Raw genomic sequence first — 24192 nt, 5'->3', positions numbered from 1 at the left:
AAAAAACCAAAAGCCAAGCACAATGACCACTGCCTCTTTATTGATTATTGTTAACTAAATAAGTAGGGACAAGCACAACTGTAGAATTGGACACAACACAGTAGGGACCAGTTGGCAGATACCTGATACTGATGTTAAGAAGAGAGAAGCATCTAAGGGCACCTCCAGGACTGCTGCTCCAAAAACAGCACCTAAACTTGTAGTGTTAGACGTCATCCCATTTCCAGCATGTACATCCAGGAGTTTCATGACATTCAACTTTCTCCATGTGCCCAAATACAAGGTTGCTTGCAGAAGATAAGCTTTTGAGTGTTGATCCCCTTTTCCTCTGAGCATATACAAGATTTGCAACATTAACTGTCTCACAGGATGAGAGCAAATTTCACTCATACAAAAGTCTTAAAATTACCCAGAGACACAAGCTCCCTATTGCTAGCACACATCAAGCTCAGAACAAAGTTTTATTTAAAAACACACTTTATTTACAAGACATTCAAACTTCATTTTGATAAAAATATAGCTGTACCTAAAACCTTAAGTCATTTCTCACTAATGGTTAATAAAACCACAGTGAGATTCAGCAATCATGGAAATTACATTATTTTGGCACATTAAATCACATAAGGAACAGAAAAACTGGAGGAAACTTTTAAGCAACGTGGCTCCATAAATGTAACAATGTTCTACAGCAACATCCTCACATCAAGGTATCACTGTTCAAATAAAGTATTTAACATAGAAAGTGCTTCCACTGTACAGCAGAGTAAGTAATAGAACTTATAGGAATGTTCATAGCTTTTGAATTATCTTTTACCAAGCTTTCCCCCAAGATGTTAATGGATGACCCATGAACCCTCCTGATTTCATTATACCTTCCCAGGTTAGAAATCCACCTTTCTTAAGAAGCTGATTCAGGTAGAGAGTTCATAAAGAATTTAATTATACATAGACACAGGTGTTCATATTCTCAGGATGATTACTTAGATAAAACTTCTACACAGATCACAGGACACAAAATAGTCCTCAGAGTAGCTCACATCAAGCCATCCATAGAAATTGGGTAGTGAACATCTCTTTGGGAAAAATTCAGGTGCAGGCATATTTCCCTCAAAGTTCAGAATAAAAGGGAGTATTCAGGACATTAAGCATTATAATCAGGAATGGGAGAGGGAAAGAATAGGGAAAAATAAAGGATGTCAAAAACTGGTTTGCAATGGTAAGGTATGTCACATAGCAAAACCAGAAAGTGGGTGTATTTTAATAGAATGGAGTGCAAAATTAAACCAGTGCATAAAAAGGTATTTCTAAATTGTATTATTGGTAGATCACCATGACCAGGCTATCAAAACCATCATGCTTTTATTGAAGAGACAACCAGAAAAAAAAAAAAACCAACCAACCAAACAAACAAACAAAAAAAAAAAAAAAAAAAAAAACCACTAAGAGGGAGAAAACATACTTGCACTATGAATCAAGGTAAGTACTGCAAAGACAAGGAAAAGGATGTCAGCTGAAAAGCGGCAAAACAAAGGCAATATTCCTGAAAACAATAGCAGTTTTCTTAATAATGAAGAGTAAAGGCAACACCTGCATTTAGAGGGTTGCAGAAGAAGAAGAAAAAAATCAAATTGGCACTTTTGGCACAGGTGAAAAGGTGACAAAGGATTGATTCCCTTTAAGAAAAGGCACACTGCTGATGAAGGCCCTTAAATTGCTTTAGCTTTCAGTGTCATGTTAACTTACTCCACGTTTCACTTTTACTGCAGAAAGATCTGGCAAGCCTAGCAAAGGTTTCGTCATCATCCCACTAAGTCATATGTAGGATTGGCTATGAATCACATCCACAGGAGATGGACAACCAGTTGAAAGTTATATATAACTTAAGCAGATTTCCTTTGCCACCAGCAGCAACAGACAGAAGGGACAATCATTGCAAGAAAATCCAAATACCAAGAGAGACAATTGTAAGGCAGCGCTTGAAGAGGACAGAGAGGTACAATTAACCTGCATTTGTCGGGGTGGGGGTGGGGGGGGGCAAAGTAATTCAGCTAAAAAGGCCAGAACAGAGCTTTTATGACAGTGCAATAGACCACAAAACTGAATTTAGAACAAGTGCCCAGAGATCAGGGCTAACATGGAAATATACTGTATCTCAAAACAAGGGAAGCCTGCTTCAACAGAATTAGAAGAAATACGCCAAGAACTGAAGGGAAACAGGCCAATACAAAATACACAGATTGTAATGAAGTCTTCCACAGAGGTAGAGAGGGGACACACAGTACAGGAGGAAAATATTTTGTTACTCAAACGAGGCTAAAGATGCTGGTCAGAAATCTCAATTGAATACCCTGAAAGTCCCCCCCAAAAAAGCAAGGTTTATCTCATAAGTAACACAGCTCTATTGGTTTTGCTTAAGTATTAAGGCAAATGTAAAATCTGTCATTATTATCTATCAAAATCTATGATGATTTCTACAATCCTTGGTATCTTCCCATTTATTCACAGGCAGCAATTACAGTACATTCAACCAGACAAGAGAAAATAAAGTTTAAGAACGTTATTTCATTGTATTTTCAGGTTACAGCACTTTTAAAAGTTTTAAAAAATACATAGCCACGGTTTTAACACTGGAAGAATAAAAATTGTCCATTTTGACAAATGCCCCAAACATCACACATACTAGCTTTCTTTAATCCCAGAGTAAGTACTGCCATTCCAGCTTTCAACCATTTAATAAAATACATATATATATGTACACATATATATATATAAAATTACCTGATTTAAGATACAAATAATTATGCATAACCATGAAAGGGTGCTTGTTTTAGAGGATATCTGGGAAGAAAGCTCTCCCACGGATGTTGTTATTTTGGGAGATTTCTATTCCAGTTGTCAAAAACACAATAAATGTATTTTTTATTTACATCTAAGCATCGTCATAGATGAAAATAAAGAGGGAAATAAAAAAAGGACAGAAGAAAGGGCTGTCTTACTTCATGGCACAGGCTTTTAAAAGACAGAGCAATTCTTACAATGTTTCCTGATTTACATTAACTCGTGCAGTAACTGCCAAGCAAGAGCCTGCTGCTGCCAATGGAATCAAAGAGCCTGGAGGATCAAGCTCTTAATTATATTAACAAATAGGTAAATTTGTATGATACAAACTTACAATGAAATGGTATAAAATATCTTAATTCATTAAAACATCTATTTAAAAGGGGTAATTATAATTCTAGAAATGTTCTATTTAGACTGAAATCACTGCTTCAGTATATATTACATTCCAAGCAGTAAAATATCCTGCTGTGTGTTTTAATATTCATTGAATTATTGCAATCATCTTTATTAATAAGGATTTGGCTGCTTTTTAGCCATCCTTACAAGGATGTCCTGGTATTTTCCCAGCCCAGGCTGGAAATCAATTCGCCCTTTCTGTTAAGGTATCACCGAGGTAAAGACACCACTATTTTACAAAGATGTCCCTGTGGATAAAATAGCATGTCCAGGCCACACAGACCATTGAAAGGCTGCTTTTGCCAGCAAAATATATTAGAGATCTTCTGGATCTGATCTGCATAGCCAGGTAGACCAAGCACTAGACTCAGTGTGGATTGAATAGTGGGTTTCTCCCCCCAGAAACCTGCAGAACATGTGTGACTGAAATCCAGCACTGGTGACAGGGCACATCACCTCGTTTTCCTTAGAGCACCCTTGCATACCTTCAGAAAGAGCAAGCAGCCAAAAGATAGTGAACTGCTTCACTAAATACACTTTAAAATACACCTTTGGGCAGGGGAAGAGGGCCAAGGCAGAGGGTAGGGTTCAAAGCATCACGACCTTTAAAACCAGCCAACAAGAAATGATTGAGACTAAACCAGGAAAAATTTCCTGGTTTAATTTTTTTAAAGCTCCCTCTAAGTGATAATACTGCATACAAAACTTTAAAGGTGCTTCCTTAATTAATACAATATTAAATTATGCCTTAATAATAGAATTGCAGAATTTCAACTGTTCATAATAAACTGTAGCTTATTTATTCAGCATGAATAATGACAGACTCAGTGTTAAAGATAATGCAATCATCCTGCACAATGATGAAATAAGACCATGCCTCTTGGAACTTGTGTTGTCAGGAAAAGGATAGTAAGAATTTTAAAAGACTGAGTTGTACAATCATAACAGTGAAAAAGATAAAAGTTAATTGGATGACTGCCTGCATTTCCATTTTCTAGAATCAGTACAGACAAGGTTAGTAGGTACTTATTTGCTTTCATGACAAGCAGTCTATTCCTTAGCACACTAATCTGTGATTAGGTTGGGACTCCAGTATTACTTAGGGAGAAGCAAGACCAGCTTTTGCTCTGTCCCTAAATACAGGAGTCAATCAAGAAAATAACACAAGTCAAAATTCCTGAGTGCTTCCCCTTAGACACTCTAAATTTCATTCACAAACTCCACTGGCCAGAATTGTTACTGTTCAAAATGAACTGTCCATGCAAAATTGGGATTTAAGGACCAGTAAAGCATCTCTACTGAAGTCCTTTATAAATATACACTACTTCAGCCCAGTACAATCATTAACTGGCCACAGGGCTTTCAAGAAACAGCTCACTCCAGCAGGAAAGGCCAGAGGTTCTTTCCCAGTGCTACTGGCCATGAACTGCAAACATCAGTGCAGACAGAGAGCGACAGACCCCATCCACTCTAACAATAGGAATTCAGTCTTAGTTTGGTAAGGAACTGGGTATGGTTGCATCACAAAAATCACACGAATGCAACAGCCTTGGTGGAAATCTTAACCCTTAGTTCAGGTACAAGGGGGCTTTAGGTGTATTTTGGTTTACAGCTAAAGCACAGAAATCTTTTTGCCACACCAACTTCAGCTACAACCACCAATGCCCCCCTTCCCAGCCAGGATATGTTTGCTCCATGAGAACACAACACAGAGCAGAGCGAATTGCCTAAAATCGTGTACTACCCGACTGGGATTTGTCATCGGACACATCACAATTTTTCGTGTTTTTCATGCTCTCCTCTGCCACTGGGTCCTCCACAGGGATTTCAATGTCACTTTTCCTTGAACCATTGTCTTTGTACTGTGCAGAGGGGGAGCTTCTGCTTTTCTCCATGTAGCCATTCGTTTCAGCCCGGGGCAGCTCCCTCTGGCTGCAGCACAAATGAGAGTCACAGGCTTTTGAGACGCAGGGTGAGCTGCACAGAAGATGTGAGGAGGTCTTGTGGTCAGCATACTCGGGCTGGATGGTCACAGAATGCACTCCTGCCTCGTGGAAAATCTTCCGTATTTTGTGAGCAGCACCTTGGTAATCAGAAGGGGTTTGGCACTTGACATGAAGAGTGGCAATGTTCTTCCCGCTTGCAAGCTCCCAGACATGCACCTCATGGAGACTGCTAACTCCTGGTACACGAGATAGTCTATCAGCTGGAAGACAATAACGGAATGGTATTAGGGGCTTTGGTACACTGACTAATTATCAGCTGTCTCACTAGGCACCTTATCCAAAACCAGAAGTGTCAAAACTATCATTTTAGAAGATATATACTTGATAAAATGTGTCTACTCTCAGCTGCCTTCTGTTCAGCCTCCAAGTGATGAACGTGGCTTCCTTCCTTTTGGACTCACCAGTCCCTCAGGCTCCCTAATGGCAATTTACCAGCTCTTCACAGAGGAAATATTATAGCATCATTTCCTCCATCAAGATCCCACATCTTCTGGTTTCTTTAACCCCTGAGCAGGAGGGAATTCCAGAAATACCCAGTGTTACCCCACAATTAACCAGTGTGAACAGTGCTTAAGAGCTACAAAGTTAACCAACCTTAATGGAAATTTCTAAGATGTTTTGGAAGCTTTTCAGAAGCAGCCCTTTCAGAAGGGTTGGAAAAGATTGTAACTCAGTTGTTTCTTTCACAAATAACCCACACAAAGCATTAACAGCTCAAGACCTGGTATGTTTGATGTATTGTTGGAGTACCGCATTCTCAAAATGCATGCTTCGACTAATCCAGAGAGATTTGAGTCATGTTGCTAGGACACAGACATGTGACTATTTCTCACAGTTCTTGAGAATTCAGAGCTATTATGAGTAAATAATCCAAACATGTCATTCCACAAATAACATATACATTGAAAAACACCATTAAAATTAACATCATTTCAACAACAAATTTGACTTACTCAGTATTTGCATATCAACACCTTTGGGGACCATCTGCAACAAGATAGCTGAGGTCTCCTTTATAAGTGGGAATGCAGAAGACAAAATGATGAACACCATAACTATTGTCAGGCTTGGATCAATGTAGCACTGCCAATTACATGGAGCATTCCCCAGAGGACGTACATAGAAGATAGTAGCAGTAATTACCACAACGACAGATCCAAGTGCATCTCCCATAACATGCAAAAGAACACCTGAAACAAACAGCACAATTTCCATTAGTGGGGTAGGTTTGGGGTTTTTTTGCTTTGTTTTGTTTTTTTCTAGGGGGAGGTATAATGCTGTGTTTTTCAAGTATGTTCCACTTGACATGAAGAATGCAATATTCCAGCCATTAATATCCTAACTAAAGTTTTGAGTAACAGCTTTTGGAAAAAACAGCAAGGGAAATACTGACTGAAGCACTGCTGTGTGAGTGGGATGCATTATTAAGCATGTAGGATATGCTAGCGACTGCTATCCAGCTGCAAAGCCATGGTAACACAAAATGTGCTTGCTTAAATGCATGAAGATTATTAACAGATCCTGGCACATTAAATCTAAATTAAAAATTGATGACTAAATCTATCTATTCTACCCTGGAAGTTGACAGCTGCAGACCACCCCAAATAACAGTTACTTTCCCCCCACCAATTTCTGTGACACTGCTAAAATTTGAAAAATTGCCTGAGTGAAATCTAAGCTGGCTCCAAATACCCTCAGACTCCAATTTTTAGATCAAACTTGATTACCAGTCATACTAAACCTTGCTCCATCAATACTACTAGCCTTCAGACCTGCCAAAAATCAGAATCTGGTTCCAGAGTCAGTCACATGGTTTAATGCCTAGACTACTCTGAGAGGAATGCTGGGTACCTCTTTTTACATCTTATAAAGACAGTTTTGTACAAAAGGTAAAGACACAAAACAGGCTCTTACAGTAACATATTTAGCTGCACTTTAAACTACAATGACAAAGGCAGTCTTCCTGCTAGAGAGTTACAATAATCCAATCAGTGCCTTTTTCTTCTTACTCTACATAAACTCTTCCCATCACTGTTCAAACATGCTCCAGTTTTGTTAATTTTTACTGGTCAGACTCAGATTTTATTCCAACCCATGCCTGAATTCAGAACCTCTCCCTCTATAGGAAGTGAATTTCTTTGTCAATACTTTTTGTTTGGGGGCTGTGAGAGAAGAAAATGAACCATCTTTTCTTAACAACCCTATCACATACACTTTCAAGTGAGAAGCTGTAAAAGGCTCCCCCAAAACTCACTAAAAACACAGCAAAGAGTTTTGATGATGCTGGATACTGGATGAGCTCTAGAACTCTGCCTATGCTGCTGTTTCTTGCCAGCTCTGAACACACCTTGATCTGTGTGAGAAATGAAGGCCACAACCTCTGGAGTTCCTCCAAATCACTTGGGTCAGATAAGAAAGTACAAGCTCCTGGTGAGTCCAGCTCTTTATGCTGGAGTCAGGCATGTTCTGCCCCATTTGGCAGACTACCACAGGGTTTTACTCCTCCTAACAGTGTTGCAGTGTTTCCTTTTCATTTACAAATAGTTCTGATTCAGCATGGGCTATCAGCTGTTGCACTAACAAGAGGGGCAGGCAGGATGCAGTTGCATTGCCCAGGCAACTAACAAGAGGGCACAGCTTATACGGAACAGGAAAATGTTTCAAAAAGCCTTCTTTAGAGTTAAGAGGGAAAAAAAAAATAAAAAACAACAACAACAAAAACTAACTATGTCAGAATTTTGATGAATTAGTAATTGAGAATACAGAATTTGGAAAAATGTTTACTTTACATTCTTAATGTCTTTAATACATAATCCTGGTAATGCATCACAGAATTAGGGCTCAGACAGAAATGTATCCATTTCCCTATCATATCCCAAAAGCTGTGATTATTAGTTGGAATGAAAAAAGAATTTTTACTAAATGAAGTCAGTATGGTAAGACCATAGGTAGCAATTTCCAACAGGTGCCTTCCAAAGTCTAACTGAACTATTCTGTGTATGCTCAAGCAGTAAAAGGAATAATTTCACATTACAATAATTAATCCTGCCAGGCAGAATTTGTGGATTCCTGTTCCTACCAGTTATAAAATCAAGGAAGCCATTCCTCTACCAATCCATTTTGTCCAGCCATGTTTTTCAGGGAGGCTCCAGTTCCACAACAAAAGAAATTTTTGCCAAGTGACTATGAAGTAAGTACAGCTAGTAACTAACTTAAAAGGAAAAGTATGGATTGAATCAGAATTTCAGAGAGGCATATCTTTATGACTACAGAAGCAAGGAATATTTATAAAGACAATAAAAATAGATTTTGCAAAGGTGACATACTAAAGAAACACTTAAAAATTTATTTTTAAAAATAAAAGATGACACGTACCTTAAAGTAACTGTCACAAAATCCCTTATCCGTCAGATATTTTTTGAAAGCTTCCAGCATCTTTATACCTAAGCATTGTGGCTCAGGAAAGCAAGGCCTTTTCTAAAGTAATTGGTTCCTTACTCTTCTCCATCCCTAAATGTGACAGTTTGCTTATCCTGATCCAATCATCTTACCACTATAATGCCATAATATCCAGTGACACCGACTTCTAGACATTCAAGTAAGTGTTGTGGCTCTAGCACATGGTTTGATTTTCCAAAGCATCTTCCCCTACAGATGCATTTATGTAGCTCTGCAAACACTTTTGAAAGACAGACGTATGTAAAAAAATCCCAGTGAACCCAAGGGCCTGGCTGCCACATTGACCCCTGAAGTTGAATTCATGCGAAGCAAACTCACACAACCTTGGGGGAATATCAGCTGCTGATCAGTGACCAGAGGAAACCTGAAACTACTGTTCTCATGGAGGTTTCTGATAGTCCTTTCCTTGGGGACAAACTCAATATTTCACCTCCTCAAAGACATTTGCTTTTGGCTCTGCACAGAGTAGGTACATAAATGTGTATGCATAGAAACGCGTACACGGACAGGGAGGGACAGGTGGGTAATTTATTCCTAGAAGCAGCTTATGTATCATTCCACAGAATCCCAAAGAACTGCCAAATTACAACCATGGGAAGGGCTGATCCTGTCACACACTCACAGGGATGAGTTCACACCTGCAAAAACACCATGCTGAAGCACCAGTTTCAGAACCCTTTTCCTTATGCTGACAACAAAACATTATCAACCTGGGGGTTTGGAATGATTTCTGTTTTTTGCCCAAAAAGCATTTTAAGGTTGAAAACTGTTAAACTACTACATGAGTGACACTCAAAGATGCACCTCATAGCTACCTGTGTTACCTTCCTGTAAACCCTCTAATGACTTGACCTTAGTGCAACAGGGTCTGTGTCCTTTCCAAATGTTCAGCTGCACTCTTCTAAGAATAAAAATCAAAACGTGAGCACACTCAAAGCCAAATCAGCATGACATTATTTTGTTACTACTTATGCTATTCCAAAAAATCAAAATATTTCTGCTAGAGAAAACTGGATCTAATTACACAGAAGAGTCCCTTTCTAACTGATATTTGTGGGTGTGTATGTAAATCTGAAAAGGAAATCAAAGTGTTTGAAGTTAATTTAACATTAGCAGAATAATCCCTATGCCATACCTCTGATATTCAAAGCTTCAGACTTTTTCTCTTTTTTCTTCTCACACCCCTCTTCAGGGCTCTTTTGGTCATTTGGTGAATCACCTGCATTCAAAGAAGAAACGCTGTGTTGTGTATAAGTTCTACAAACAGAAAAAACATCAACCTTCTCAAAACCAACTTACTTCAAAGATGACAAGAAGAAAAATAAAAACAAGCCAAAACATTTCCCGTGCAGCTCCCCTGGGCAATGCCTCCTGCCCCCCTCCCGAGGGGACACTCAGCAACCCGGGGTAAAGTACAAGGTGAAAGAGGCGGCGGGTGCCTGAGTGAGCTTAGTGAAACCCCCCGGGGCCCACGGTTGGCCTTGGGGCTCTGATAGGGCCCAGAGAATTGGGGGGTCGGGTCCTGAGGGAAAACGAGAGAGAGAAAGGGGGTGGGGGAGGGTACGAAGGGATGCTGAAGGGATGCTGAAGGGAGGGAGGGGTGGGGAGAGATGCGAGACACGAGGGGAAGGCGAAGCGCAGCCGAAAGGCACCTGCTTCATCCTCCTGGCCGTCCGGGGTGCCACCGGGCACGTCCCGCAGCGCCGTGGCCGCGGGAGGACGGGGGGACCGGCGCCGCCCACGGCAGCAGGCGCCCCAGTCCTGGAAGACGAGGAGCCCCACGACGTTGACGGCGAGGCCGAGGGTGCCGACGATGAGCACCAGCTGGGCGTCGTCTATGGGCTCGGGCCGGGCGAGGCGGAGGATGGAGTCCACGAGGATGGTGAAACAGAGGGCGGTGAGGAAGACGGCGTTGCTGAGCGCTCCCACCGCCTCGGCGCGGCTGTAGCCGTAGGTGGCGCGGGGACCGCGGCGGCTGCGGCGGGCGATGCGCCCGGTGGAGAGCCCCACGCAGAGGGAGATGAGGTCCGAGAGCATGTTGAAGGAGTCGGACACCAGCGCGATGGAGTTGCCCAGGTACCCGGACACCAGCTCGGCCACGAAGAAGCCGACGGTGAGCACCAGCATGAAGATGAGGCGGCACGTCTTTCCCGAGTACCGCCCCATGGCGGCCGTGCGCTGCCGGCCGGTAACACTCCGCGCCAGCACCGCCGCCCACCCGCAATAAGTGCGGCCGGCCCGGCCCGGCCCGCACCGCCCGAGGGCACCGCCCCGCCCCGCCCCGGGCACCGCCGACCCCGAGCGGCGACGGCGGGAGATGCGAAATCCACCGAACCTGGAATAAAGGGGAGATAGATGGGCGGCGGGGAGGCGCGGAGCCGGCGCGGCGGCGGGAGAAGGGCCCTCTAGGGCAGGCAGAGCTACCCAAGGCTGTCCTGCCTGCGCTCCTGCCGGCCCGAGACGGTGAGTTTCTAGCGACGGATCCAATAATTACCGACCTTTGGTGCTTTATTGGCGACAAAAGTGCCAAACCAAAGGACAGAGTGCCATCTACTGAGCCAGCTTATTTCCAGCCACCAACCTTTAAAAAGGTGTGTCAAAGAGCCAAGCGAATCCTGGGCTGCATCCAGAGCAGCGTGGCCAGAAGGTTGAAGGTGATTCTCCTCTCCTCTATTCTGCTCTGGTGAGACCCCACCTGCAGTGCTGTATTCAAATCTGGTGACCCCAAGATACGAACGTGGAGCTGTTGGAACAACTCCGAGGAGGTCAAAAAGTTGATGAGAGGACTGAGCACCTCACCTGTGAAGACAGGCTGAGAATGCTGGGGCTGTTCATCGTGGAGAAGATTGTGGAGAGACCTCATAGTAGCCTTTCAGTATCTGAAGTGGGGCTACGGGGAAGCCAGAGAGGGACTCTTCATCAGGAATGGTATATAGAAGAAGGAGTAACGGCTACAAACAGAAAGAGGCAAATTTAGGGTGGTAAGATACTGGCACAAGTTGCCCAGGGAAGTTGTGGATGCCTCATCCCTCTCAGTGTTCAAGGCCAGGTTGGATGAGGCTCTGGGAAACCTGGTCTAGTGAGAGGTGTCCCTGCCCATGGCAGGGGGTTGGAAACTGCTCTTTAAGGTCCATTCCAACACTTAACATTTTATGATTCTATGAAAATAGTAGCTTAGTGTTCACAAATCTATCACTACCCTACAAGAAAAATAATAGCATGCACTTTTTAATCTACAGGATACTCTACAAGAACCATGATATGGTAGTAAACCTCTAGCTTTTACTTGTAGATGTTGTGTTGCTGTTGTTCTTATGTTGGTTCTTGCAAAAATGACAACCCCGCTTGCAAATGGAAAAAGGACAGAACTGGACTACTAAAGCATCATTTCAAATTGAACATCTAAAGGAGCTGCTGTGAAATCATGTCATCCTCAACTATGGGGTTCTCAGTATCAGACCTGGGCTCAAAAATGTTAAATAAAATATGTAAGACCTAGAGAAAATTATGTCCTTGAAATGTTATCCTGTGAGAGTTTGGAGCATTTCAGCTATGCCCGAGGCAAACCAGTGCTGAGGTACCTCTTCAGCAGCTACAATTCACACTGAGGTGCCAGATCACATATTTCACCATGCTCAACAAAGCACTCATTGCTGTCAGATTTTAAACCAGCAAAGCAAGGGAACTCTATCTTGTCCCACCTACCTAAAGCAGTGTTCTCCACAACCAGAAATTCCTTAAGGACCTCAGGAATTTCCTCTTTGTTCTACCTCTGAAGCAATTGCATTGTTACTGCTGTTGATTAAGCACTTGCTTGAATACATCTCTTAAATGAGGCCTCTCCATTTCACCTAATTCTGTGCACAGAACCCAAGATAAGAAGTAACCTCTGGACTGGATTTGAGTAGCCTTTCAGGGGATAGTCTCCCCTGCAAAGAAATTAACACACAACTCCCAATTAAGCAGAGATTCACATATTCAATATCTTGCAATATGTTAATTAACAAATGCAAAAAAATAAATGTATTGAAATGAACCTTACCATAAAAATAAACATAGTTGTGTGAGAGGATAGAATATCGTAAATCAACACACATTTCAGCTCTAGAATTACAACTACCAGCATAGGAGGAGAGATGCTTATTTGTGGTGCCAAATCAAAAGCACATAGGTAGAACAATAAGAAGAAAAATATTAGTTACAGGAGGTTTAATAGTCAGATATAAATTCTAAAATGACAGACTATATCTTCTGTACTATAATTAATGATAGAAAACCCTGCCTCTGGCACTTCACTTACAATCAAGAAAAAAAAAAAAAAAAAAAAAAGCTCTCTGAAGCCCGGCTAATTGCACCTTCCTAGAACTGAAAGAGTGAAAGGAATTTGCAGTGGCTTTTATTTTAGGAAGACATAATACAGTAGCTGAAACATCATTAATCTTCCTGTGAAAAATATGTATCAGCCTTCTTTGAAAAAAAAGGAAATTTCATAGCTCTGAACTCACTGCAAAGCATAAAAATATCACAGTTATTTTGAAGAAATTGCATTAGAAATATTTTTTTTTCAGCAAATGAAGCTGTGACTAAGTCCTCTGACATGGAGCACAATTACAGCTGACTCTCTGAAGGTGTCAGAAACTGTATGTGTTCAGAGCCTCAGCTCCAACACTGGATCTGCTGATCACTGATTATTCCTTCTCTCAAGCTCACACATCTCCATCTGCTTGTCACAGAACAGCCACACACCGACACAGAACAGAGCAGTGCCTGTTGGGTCAGACCACAGATTTGTGTCAGGACTGTTTCCAGTTCCCACCTACACCTTTGGGAGATGAGGGAACCAAACCTGCAGAGTCTTCAAAACACAGGGCAGATACAGAGAAACAGGAGATACACAGATGCACTGGTACAGAGGGACGGCAAAAGTCCTGATTGTCCCCTTTTTCCTTTCCCTGTGTGGTCTCACATTTGATTCACTTTTCTCTTCTGAACATTTAGCACATATTTTTATGGAACTGTTCATTCACTCCTGCTCTCTTTCTTATCTTCTGTCACAGCTTAAACCCAGCTGGCAACTCTGCCACACAGCAGCTTGCTCTCTCCCACGTCCAGGAGGATAGGGAGAAGAATCAGAAAAAAATTTTAAAAACATTATTCGTTGAGATAAGAACACTTTAATAATTGAAACATAGTAAAAAACCAAAAAACAAACCCACAAAACCAAAACAAAAATAAACCAAAGAAACAAGTGATGCACAAACAGTTGCTCACCATCCTCTGACTGATGCCCAGCTCATCCCCCAGCAGTGGTCAATGACTCCTGGCCAGCTCCTCTCAGCTCATGTTCTGAGAAGGACTCTGTGGTATGGAATATCCCTTTGACCAATTCAGGTCCTGCTTGTTCTGGCTGTGCTCCCTCTCAGCTTCTTGTGCAGTTCCTCACTGGCAGAGCACAGACGATCAAAAAGTCTTTGACGTGGAGTCAGCACTACTCAGCAGCCACTAAAACATCAGAGCGCTATCAATATTATTTTCTTCATGCTGAATCCACAATACAGTGCCGTACTAGTTTCTATGAAGAAAATTAACTATCCCAGCCAAAACCAGGGCATCTTCTGACCAGCTCTTCATCCATAGAAGGGGCCTTCCCTTTGCACTAAGGCTGCTTAGAAGCTGCTTGGACGTCCAAGCTTTTGCTTTTCTCCTTATGCATCCAAACCTCCCTGTCCCTCTTTATCCAGGTGCCACGATCACTTAAAGACAAACAACTCCTAAAACTGCCAGGTAAGCAAAGTTACCCTAATCATTCTCATTGAATAAGTTGTTGCTTTCAATAACAAGAATAATTAATTCAGGTGAATCTCCAGAATAAAGTTTGTGTTATCCCTGGAGCTCTTTTACGCTTTGATCTCCTTCCACACCATCCAAAAGAAAGCCATGATCCTGAACATAGGAGTCACTGGCCCCATTGCCAGTTTTCGCTCAGGCTCTTTCCCCTCTCTGGCACCTCCATTCTGCCTGCAGAAATCCACCTGCAGTATTAGAACATTTGGTCTCAAATCCTTTTAGAAAGGAACCACGTGTATGATGGCTCTGCAGTGTGCATGGCATCTGTGTGTGTTTTACACTGGCTGCAGACATTCAGCTGTAGAATGTTATGATTTCACTTATTCATCCAGTCCTGAGATGGCTTGAGCAAGCTACATATTATTAAACAAAAGAGCAGCCTGAATATCCCAGGCTCTCCATTTCTGACTGTGCTGAGTTGGAACAAGTTCTTAGGAGGTACAGGGAAGGAGGTCCAGCACCTTGGTTTTCTAAATGATTTGCCAACCTAATTTCAGCTACCACGCTGCTAGAAAAGCTGCAGTTTCCTCATCCTAATCAGGAACAGATATCAGAAAAATTCTTCAGAAGTTCTAAAATCATTGCAAACTTACCTTCTGAACCCGAAAGATGAAAAGCACTCCTGTAAGCTTCAAGATCTCTGTGTACCAAGCTTTGAAAGTACTCAACATTTGAATTTTTAGCACTTAGCTGTTGGCAGCCAAGAGGCTGTCCCCACCTGTGGCCATAAGAGGATGCTTGGGTAGCAGTAAAGCAGGGTATGTATTATACTTTCCCTTAATACTCTTTTATTCTTCAAGTATTTTCAGCCCAAGTGAGTTTCTGAGCTAGAGATCTGTATCTAGTAACCCTCAATGGATTTTTCTTTCATGTCCTAATCCAGCCTCTCACTCAGCAATGCAGACTTCAATATTAATTGGAAACAAGCTCCACACATCACTTCTCATGGTGTGAAGAACCATGGGATAGTTTAGTCTGGAACCTCGCTGCCACAAGAAAGAGACATGGGCTGGTTGCTCAAAGCCCCATCCAACCTTGCCAGGAACACTTCTGAGGACAGGGCACCCACAGCTTCTCGGGGCAATGTACTCCAGTGCCTTCCCACTCTCAGAGTAAAGAATTTCTTCCCAATATTTCATATAAACCTACCCTCTGACAGTCTGAAGCCATTTCCCCTTATTTTGTCACTACCCGCCCTTGTAAAAAGCCCCTCTCTTTCTCTCTTGTGGGCTCCTTTAGATAACAGAAGGTGCCTTAAGGTGTGCCCAGAGCCTTCCCTTCTCCAGGCTGAACAATGTCAGCTCTCTGTCTATTGCCTTTTTCTCTTTGTTTTGAATCTGAATCCTGCTAGTTTCACTTAACATATTTTTGTTTCAAAAGACAGGACAGACATTCAATGGCTACTGACTTTCCCTATGCCGCCCTTGGTTTTGCATTTTTTTGCCACATCCTCCTTAAGTTATTATTTTTCAAGGTGGCAGGTGAAAATCTACTTAATTACTTCCAGAGAAGCCATCACCAGCCACTGAAAGCAGGATATCTCTGTAATTATGAAATGTGTCAACAATAACAGCAGTAATGATGGCAATTTTCTTCTACTGCTGAATGAAAACAAGGTCACTCATAGTTTCATGCTCCTGTAGAATTTGGATAGCAAAGAGTATCATGAAAATAAGAAACCATTAGAATTACCATTAAGAGAGATCACTCTTCACTCTGCTTATCAAAGTCCTGTCAGACTTTAATTTTTAACCCATCATAAAAATTATTTACAAATGACATTTCAGGAATCACCTGGAAGAAACTACAGAATGAAAGAAGCCAACGCCCACACTCTGCTGTACGTAATGAAGGAGTTATGCTTGTTTAAGTCTGTGAGGAGGAAAATACTACATTTGTACTAAAAAGCTGAGGCTGATCCTGGGCACATGACATTTAAAGGCAGCATCCCTAGCCTGAAATGCAATAGATAGCTGTGAGAGGGCCTTTAAGCTTCATTCCAAGACCGGGTGACAGCCTTGACTGTGAGGTTCATTTCTCTGAATTAGGAATCATAGACTAAATTCATAGCAAATCTAAATGGAAACCATGTGGTTGGCTTCTGCCACAAATAAATTCTACCAGAGAATGAACAACAAACTAAACACTGGCCAACAGTCCTAGTTGTGGAAGGTGGATTGTTCCTCATTCCTTGCTCATTTTATTTGTGTCTCCCTCTCACACCCAGAAGAGGAAAATGGGGTTTCTTGGCATAGACTGAAAGGTGGAATGGCTGGGAAGTTGTTAGGTCTGCTTGAATCCAGGGAGCAGAACCCTAGACCAGCAAGACTTTGGTAGTCTGTGGGAAAGCTTTATCAGTGTCCTTGGCAGAGTACAGAGGTGAATGTTCCTGGATTTTTAATCACAGCTGTGACTCTTCATGACAGTCCTGAAACTGTCCTGGGGAGAAACTCTGTACTGGAGTTTGGCCTGAGAATATATTTTTCATGCTCCCTTAAATTTCACTTGAATATACTGGTGGGTCAATCTGAATGATGAGCCTGTGGGATTATTTAATTCCTAGGCTGGAATGTCTTATTTTTCTTTTATTTTTTTCCTATCTTAAGATGGTTGTTCAGTTTTTTAATTACAAATTACCATTCTCTGCACTTAATACCCAGCATAAAAAAGCATTTTGCATACTTTAGGACATATCTAGTCAGTCTCTGCCTGCTCTGTCACCTGGATAAAGCTTCCTGAAATATTTCAAATACTTCCCTTTTTAAAAAAGTGTTGCTCTGTTATGTTTCTCATATAAATGTATGTGTGTGTATATTTATGTCTACACATGACTTCTTCCAGGTAGCATAGCACATAGAGAAAGCCACTAACTTTGTCACTGTAAGTTTCATTGAGTCCTATTGTAAAAGGAAATATTCATTTTCTATATCAGCAGCATTTCTAGACTGAAACTGATACCAGACTTATGCCTGTGTCAAACTGTCTGCAGAACATCCAAATAAAACAATTGAAGTTAACGTATACAACATGTCAGCCTTCAAAAAACCCATTGTATTGAAACTATTTATGACTTTGAACTCAGTAGTCTTAGAGTCTTTTTATTTCCTTACAGCTCACCCCAGATACTGTGATGTAATTCAGAGTCTGTCAATGCCCTTACTAAGAAATTGGTTCAAGGCTGAGAGCAAATGCAGGTAACCAAAGTTCAGCAGCACTAGCACTGTTGGAATCTAGGTTCAGAGAGTTTAATCTCACCTTTATGCTGTTGCATAAACCATCCAGGGATGCTTTGCTTGCTTTACTCAGACACTTCACTTTTTCTTTCTGCCCTTTCCATTTTGGACACAACGTAGCCCTAAAACATTTGCTTTTACTCGCTTTGATGCACATTTTTCTCATTGAAAACCAATCCTCAGATTATCTTCTGAAGTTTATTTGAAGAGCACTCAAAATTCTGAAGAAAATTTAGTGAAGGACATTGCTAAATAAACTTTTACAGTCTCTTCCCTGTTTCTTTTTAAAGACTGTGTTTTAGAGCTCCACCGAATATAAATTAACACAAATCTGGCTACCTTTGCAGTGGCTGCTCAGAAAACCTTTGGAAAATTTTGGTGAGGATTATTTGCACACTATTAAACTGAAGAAGATCTTCAAATAAATACGTGTTCAGTCTTAGGCAATTGATAAACACTTAAAAATAGTTTGAGAGCATTCCCTGGCCTTTTTATTCTATTTGAGAGGACTACATCCAGCAAAGCCATAAAATCGAAGTATTTTGTTGCAGTAGGCTCTGTTTACCTGCATGCCAACACATTAACACCTCTGGGATTTATGGAAATAAATACATAAAGCATACATTTCTTCATTTATGCAAAATATTTAGGAGTTGGATGTCACAGGGCATTACAGAGGCAACATAAATCCTGATGATGAGGATGCACTGTGTGACAGAACTGTCTTTTGGTAAACTCTGATGCTGTGGATTCTACCATCATCTGCATGAATGCAGCCAGGGGATGAATTGGTGTGAAGGGTTTACTGAAGGGTTGGTGCTTTCAGGGAAAAATAAAATCAACCCGTTGAAAATACACTCAAAATAGAGGAAGCACAGAACAATGCTGATCTTGAGGAAAGGATTTTAGGCTTTTCATTTGTGAAAAGCAGGGTAAACCAGTGGTATGTTGTTACAGGCGTTACACTCAGGGTTCCTTCTAATTCCTTAAAAAGGTCTCTGAGTCATCATCACCTGGAAAAGTCTGTCACACTTTCAGCAGTGCATTTAAGAAAGCTATTCCAACCAGGGAACTTATTTTTCTCTTTTATATGGGGTTTAATTAAGTAAACATGAAATTCTTCACACTGACTACCTAAGAAACTGAAATCCTTTGTTCTGGAACTTTAATTCCCAGTCCATTTTTGCCATCTGCAGTATGCATTTTTGCAATTGTTGAATCAGAGAGCACAGCTACAAATACAATTTTTTTTTTGATACCTGCACATTTTAGCTCTCCAGGCCTCCATTGGAAGGTCTATGACATTAAGGTACCGATTAAGCAGCTATTTATTCACTTATTTTGTTCTATAAATGTTCTCACTTCCCCTGGGATCAGCATGTTTGCACCACCAGATGTGAATATTTAGTTCAGCATATTACAGCAACAAAGTATTTCCAAATCACCCAGCCAGTAAAGGTGAATGCCTCTCTTCATTCACAGGTCTGCCCCCAAATATCTCCTAGTTACAAAGCCCGAAAAAAAAGATTTACCTTGCAGCAAGCCTCAGTACAACATCACTCTGCATAGGTCTGGAAGGAGAAAAAGGTATGTTTTCCATTTGTGTGACTGCTGGTTTACTTTCCAGCTCCTATCTGAGAGGCAGGCTGCTGGTGCACCCTGAAAGAGGAGAACCAAAATCCAGCAGTGATGCCATACCAAAAGCTCACATACCTGCTCAGTTGCACAAACAGGGACATTAAAAGCAAAAGGCACTTGACTGCTAACACAGACAGAACATGTTTTATTTAATGAGCTGTGCAAACACCACAAGGTCTCTCACGAGAAGATGAGAGCTGTTTCTCCCAGTCCGAGACATTTTATGTGTGGCTCAATGTCAGGTGGGTTGGACTGGGTGACATCTTTATTTCCTACTTCCCTCCCCACCTCCCCGTACAGACGACAGAACAAATGTTTTCTCCAGGTTAAACCTTTATTTATTTTCTCAAGGCAAACAAGAGAGAATTACTATGATCAGGCTAAATGGGGTGCTTTTCAAACTGTGGTTCCTCTAACAGTTTAAAACTGTGTATAAATGAGTAGAAGAGACAATTGCACTGACCTACATGGACAAGAGTAATTGGGTCTCCGTGTGCAGTAAAACAGGCTTCTGTATTTTTTTTGTAAGGTCCATGGCCAGGATTAAAATTGTCTGGTATTTATTATGAGAGCATGATGTTTTTTATTTTCATCTGATTGCTGCTCAGCCCTGGTTTTCATCCTTGTGCCAAAACTTTCTGTATAAGATCCATGACCTCGAAAGCATCAGAAAACTCTGAAAACTCTGGCTGAAGGTGCTCTGTCATTTCCAACAGCAACAGCAAGAAAAGTCTTCTGTGAATTTCAATTTCTGGGAAGAGTTTCTTAGGGAAGCTTTAATATTTCTGTGTTTAAACAAGTATGTCCTGGATTTTAAGCCAAAGCACTAACTAGTCTGTGATGTCATGTGCTATGGATGGCTCAGTTGGCTCAAGCATTTCTACACGGCACTTGCTTTAAAGAGTATAGAAATACTTTTATACCTGTAGTGGCTGGTCTGGGCCAGCATCAAAAGAAAGAACAAGGGCATTTCCTCTCTCTATTTCTCTTGCTGACCTCTTCTCTTAGTCATGACTTGGTGTGGGGAACTGCATTTGTCTGAATCAAGTACACGGATGGATCTAGAGGACAGAGAGGCCTTAATTCGACCTGGTGGGACAAGAGGTGTTTGCAGCTGGACAGCTGTAATTTGAACAACTGGGGGGGGGGGGGGGGGAAGATGGATGGCAGCAGATGAAGACTTAGAAAACAGGAGACAGAGCAAAAGGGTAGCCAAACCCAGAAAAATGAAGGGTGAGGGATTAAAGAGTTAGGGGTGAGAAGTAAAACAGACCTAGAAAATGGGTGAGGGAGGAAATTGGCTTTGTCTGGGTCAGCAGGGATGTTAACTTGGAAAAAACAGATTTCGACTTGCTCAACAAGAATATTCCTACTAAGATGAGAACTTGGGGAGTGGATGTTGCAGTGAGTTAAATGAGTACAGCTGTAGAACAAGGGGAAAAATGGTGAGCTGATTTGGCACCTGTAAACACCTCCCTCAGAGTCCTCTGGGCTCATTATAGACACATCTCACTCTGCCCCTGCTGTCAGCAGCATCCAGGAATCCCACCAGGTAACTCTTCCATCCCTGATGGTAGGCCTTGCAACAGAGCAATGAGAACTGCTGCCTGTGATGATTAACTGTGGCACTAATACACATGGAAGAATTTGCTTCGGTGGATTTGGATGCTCCCACTCCCCTCAGCACACATAGTTCAGCACTAGAGGATGGACCTGCTCTCTTCAATTTTTGCTTTGGTTTTTTCCAAGTGGTATAAACAAGAGAGGAGAAGGTGGTTTAAATCCATTCCCTACCTGGGGAACAAAGATGTGAAGGCAATTTTCCCCTTTCCCCAGAATGCTTAAGAGGTAGAGAGCTACTCCACAAACCTTCACCTTCCAGCAAACCATCGCTGTTGTCAGGAGCCTGCCCAGGTGTCTCCCAGGGTGTTGCCCGTGGACAGCTGGACAGCACCAGCAGCACTCAGAGACCATGCCATCTGATTGAATTTCTGCTAGTGGTGCTGGCACACTAGAAAATTCACCTTGCCTTCCAGCTCCAGGAAAGAGCATATTTTCCTCATATGCAGGATGAAAAGAGGCAGAGAGATGGAATCCCTCTTCTTCATGGTTTTTTTGACATAGCTTTAAAATATATGTAAAACATGCTAGTATACTTTTCAGACTACAGCTATCTGTTCTTTCTTTTGAAAGAAATGTAATAAAAATCCAAGTCAGGTTGAATATAGAGAGGATTAGAGGAAGCAAACAGGAAATTTTAGCTAAATAGGAATTGCAAAATTAAGTCCAGAAGAAAAGAGCGTTCCCTCTACTATATAAAACAGCATTATCTTGCCTGTAGGCACTACTGGAAGCAGAGAAGTTTCACTGTGGCAGAAATATAGAGGCAAAACCACCAACAAATCTGCACACTGTATTTATGGGATAGTATGAAATTAATCCCTGCCTCATACAACTTAATTTCAGTTGAAAACAAAGTTGAGTTGCTGGGTCTTTGGACATGAGTCTATTAGAGGAAGAGGGATGGATGTGTTGTCCCAGAAAGTTATTAGGAGCAGGATCCTGGGAATTCAGTGAGTTCATCCTTTAGCTACACAATCGCCATTAATTTCAGTTAATTCCCTTGTAAGTGCTGATGTATTCCTCCTCCCTGCCTTCACTCAGAAGCACAATTTTGGAAGCTGCCTTCCAAGAAGTCATCATAAATAGAGACTTTGTCAGGAATTGATGACAGTTCCCAGCACAAAAGTCAATCAAATCCCCCAGAAAATTACATATCACCAGAAATCCAGACTAAGAGCAACTTCAGTTTTGAACAGGTGGGCATATAAACAAGCAGGCACCAAAATCAGTTATGCATCTGGCTTTAATGTTAAACTGCAACAAAGTTAAAGCTTCAATATGATATGGAGATACCTTTAATAATGAACAGAAATATTTTCCAATTTAAAAGTCCATCAGAAAACACATTAAACACTATAACACAAACTAACAAATTTTTAATTTCTAGTTCCAAAGCCCTGTCCAGCCTGAAAGTCAAACATAAGACTTACCTTACCTCACCTAGAGCAGTATGTAACAGCACTTGCTTTTTGAGCCAGGCTCTCAGCTTGCGCCCCAATACATCCAGTTAACACTTCGCAAATATCTGGCTCCGATCTCAACTGAAACATTTCTAGTTTTAAGAAATACGTTTGTATGTGTATATAAGAACATTCAGAGAGAGAAAAAGAACTCACGTGTATCTTACATCAAATAAATTGCGAGACTTTCTCCAGGAATAAAAAAATCAGTCCCTCTCTCCTCCCAAATGCAGAAATTTTAAAAATCCTACGCTAATAAAAATGAACTGAAAGGCCAAGACTCTATGCACTGAAGAGAACCTCCTCCAAAATGTTTCTGTGGCTGAGTATGTCCGTTTCTCCTCTGCATGCTCTCCCAAGCATGGGTTAACAAATCTCAGAAAAGAATACTCGGCACTCTAGTCAGGTTGTTTCAGTCAGCATCTAAATATTTTCACAACATATTCCCAAATCAAGAAATGGTGAGACTCTACTTTTGCACTTACCTATTCTTTTGTCTCCTGCAAACAGTGAACTGCTCTAAAGATAACCACGTCTCTGAGAAAAATTACAGCACTATTACTAAAATATTGAGAGGTCGAGACTTGGGATGACTGGTATTTCAGGATTAGGTATTGCATAACAAGTATCTCCTTAGGGTAGTAGCACACTTTGTCCTGTGTTTGGTCAGCCAGTGGATCAGGGAGGAGATTTCCCTTGCAGATCACTGTACACTTTGCAAACACAACACTTAAACTGCATGCCTGTGACTTACAGATAAACACCTGTGGCCACAGCTGGAAACATGAACGGGTTCCAGGCATAAAATCCATCAGCCTTGCTAACAAAAGAGTGAGGAAAACTGCATTTTTTCTCACCCATCCCAGAGAAGCGGTAAACAGTCTCTACAACCGAGCAGGAGTGCCAAGGGGCAGAGCAGCTGCACGAGGTTATTTACCTGTTTCGGCGTCCCCAGGGGCTGTGTGACAATAGCAGCACTCCATGAAGATAACGTAGTTCAACACGTTGAAGCCCAGACCTGAAACCCCGATAATGAGGACGAGCAGCGCTCTCTCAGTCTTCTGAGGGTTGATGAACCTCTTGATAGCCTCCACGAAGATGCTGAACATCAGCGCGGTGGCAAAGACAGAGTTGCCGAACGCTCCCAGCACGTCGGCGCGGCTGAAGCCGAAGGTGCTGGCCTTGTGCCACCGGATGCGGCTGAAGCGGACGCCTACCAGCCCGATGATCATGGAGATCATGTGGGAGAGAACAGCAAAGGCATCCGAGGCCAAGGAGAGGGAATTGCCCACGTAGGCGACCGAGATCTCGGTGGCGAAGATGGCGAGGCTCACCATGCACATGAGAATGAGGCGGCTGCTGCGGCCCGAGTAGCGGCCCATGCCTGCGGCTCCCTGCCCTGCACTCCTGGGATCCACGGAAACAGCCCTGAGCCAGGAGCAGCTCCCTGCCCGCGAGCCTGCCCTTCAGTTGTCAGCCCTGCTCACATGTGGGAGCCACTTTTATAGGAAGCAGTAAAACAATAAATCAGTTTAAAGGGCAGTTCAGCGAGATTTGTCATGTGAAGACATTGTTGAGGGCTCTGGTCCTTGCAGGCGTCCCGCCCTCAGGAGACATTTTTTCCTACAAAACCAAAACTAAACCGAGGAAGACTACTGGGAACACCAGCACCTGCTACTGTATCCAGTG

At 42.0% G+C, this 24192-nt stretch overlaps 1 protein-coding gene across 2 annotated transcripts; it reads right to left on the bottom strand.

Annotated features, from left to right (window-relative positions):
* Positions 1–18: 18 nt before the first annotated feature.
* SLC30A10 (solute carrier family 30 member 10) lies at positions 19–23885 on the bottom strand. Of its 2 annotated transcripts, none has more exons than XM_066178240.1 (4): positions 23441–23885; positions 9838–9921; positions 6197–6433; positions 19–5443 (listed from the first exon to the last, which is right to left on the bottom strand). In XM_066178240.1, the coding sequence occupies exons 1-4, from the start codon at positions 23883–23885 to the stop codon at positions 4965–4967; spliced, it is 1245 nt and encodes a 414-aa protein (XP_066034337.1). In that variant the 3' UTR covers positions 19–4964. The 2 variants fall into 2 exon arrangements, with proteins under 2 accessions (XP_066034337.1, XP_066034336.1); XM_066178239.1 differs by lacking the exon at positions 23441–23885 and adding an exon at positions 10355–10868.
* Positions 23886–24192: the final 307 nt, after the last annotated feature.

This window comes from Chamaea fasciata, unplaced genomic scaffold (assembly GCF_029207755.1).
Source record: "Chamaea fasciata isolate MVZ Bird 193981 ecotype frontalis unplaced genomic scaffold, bChaFas1.0.hap1 SCAF_3, whole genome shotgun sequence".
NCBI lineage: Eukaryota > Metazoa > Chordata > Aves > Passeriformes > Sylviidae > Chamaea > Chamaea fasciata.
The sequence above is the reverse complement of the archived record's forward strand: the minus strand, read 5'-3'. Positions and strand labels throughout refer to the sequence as shown.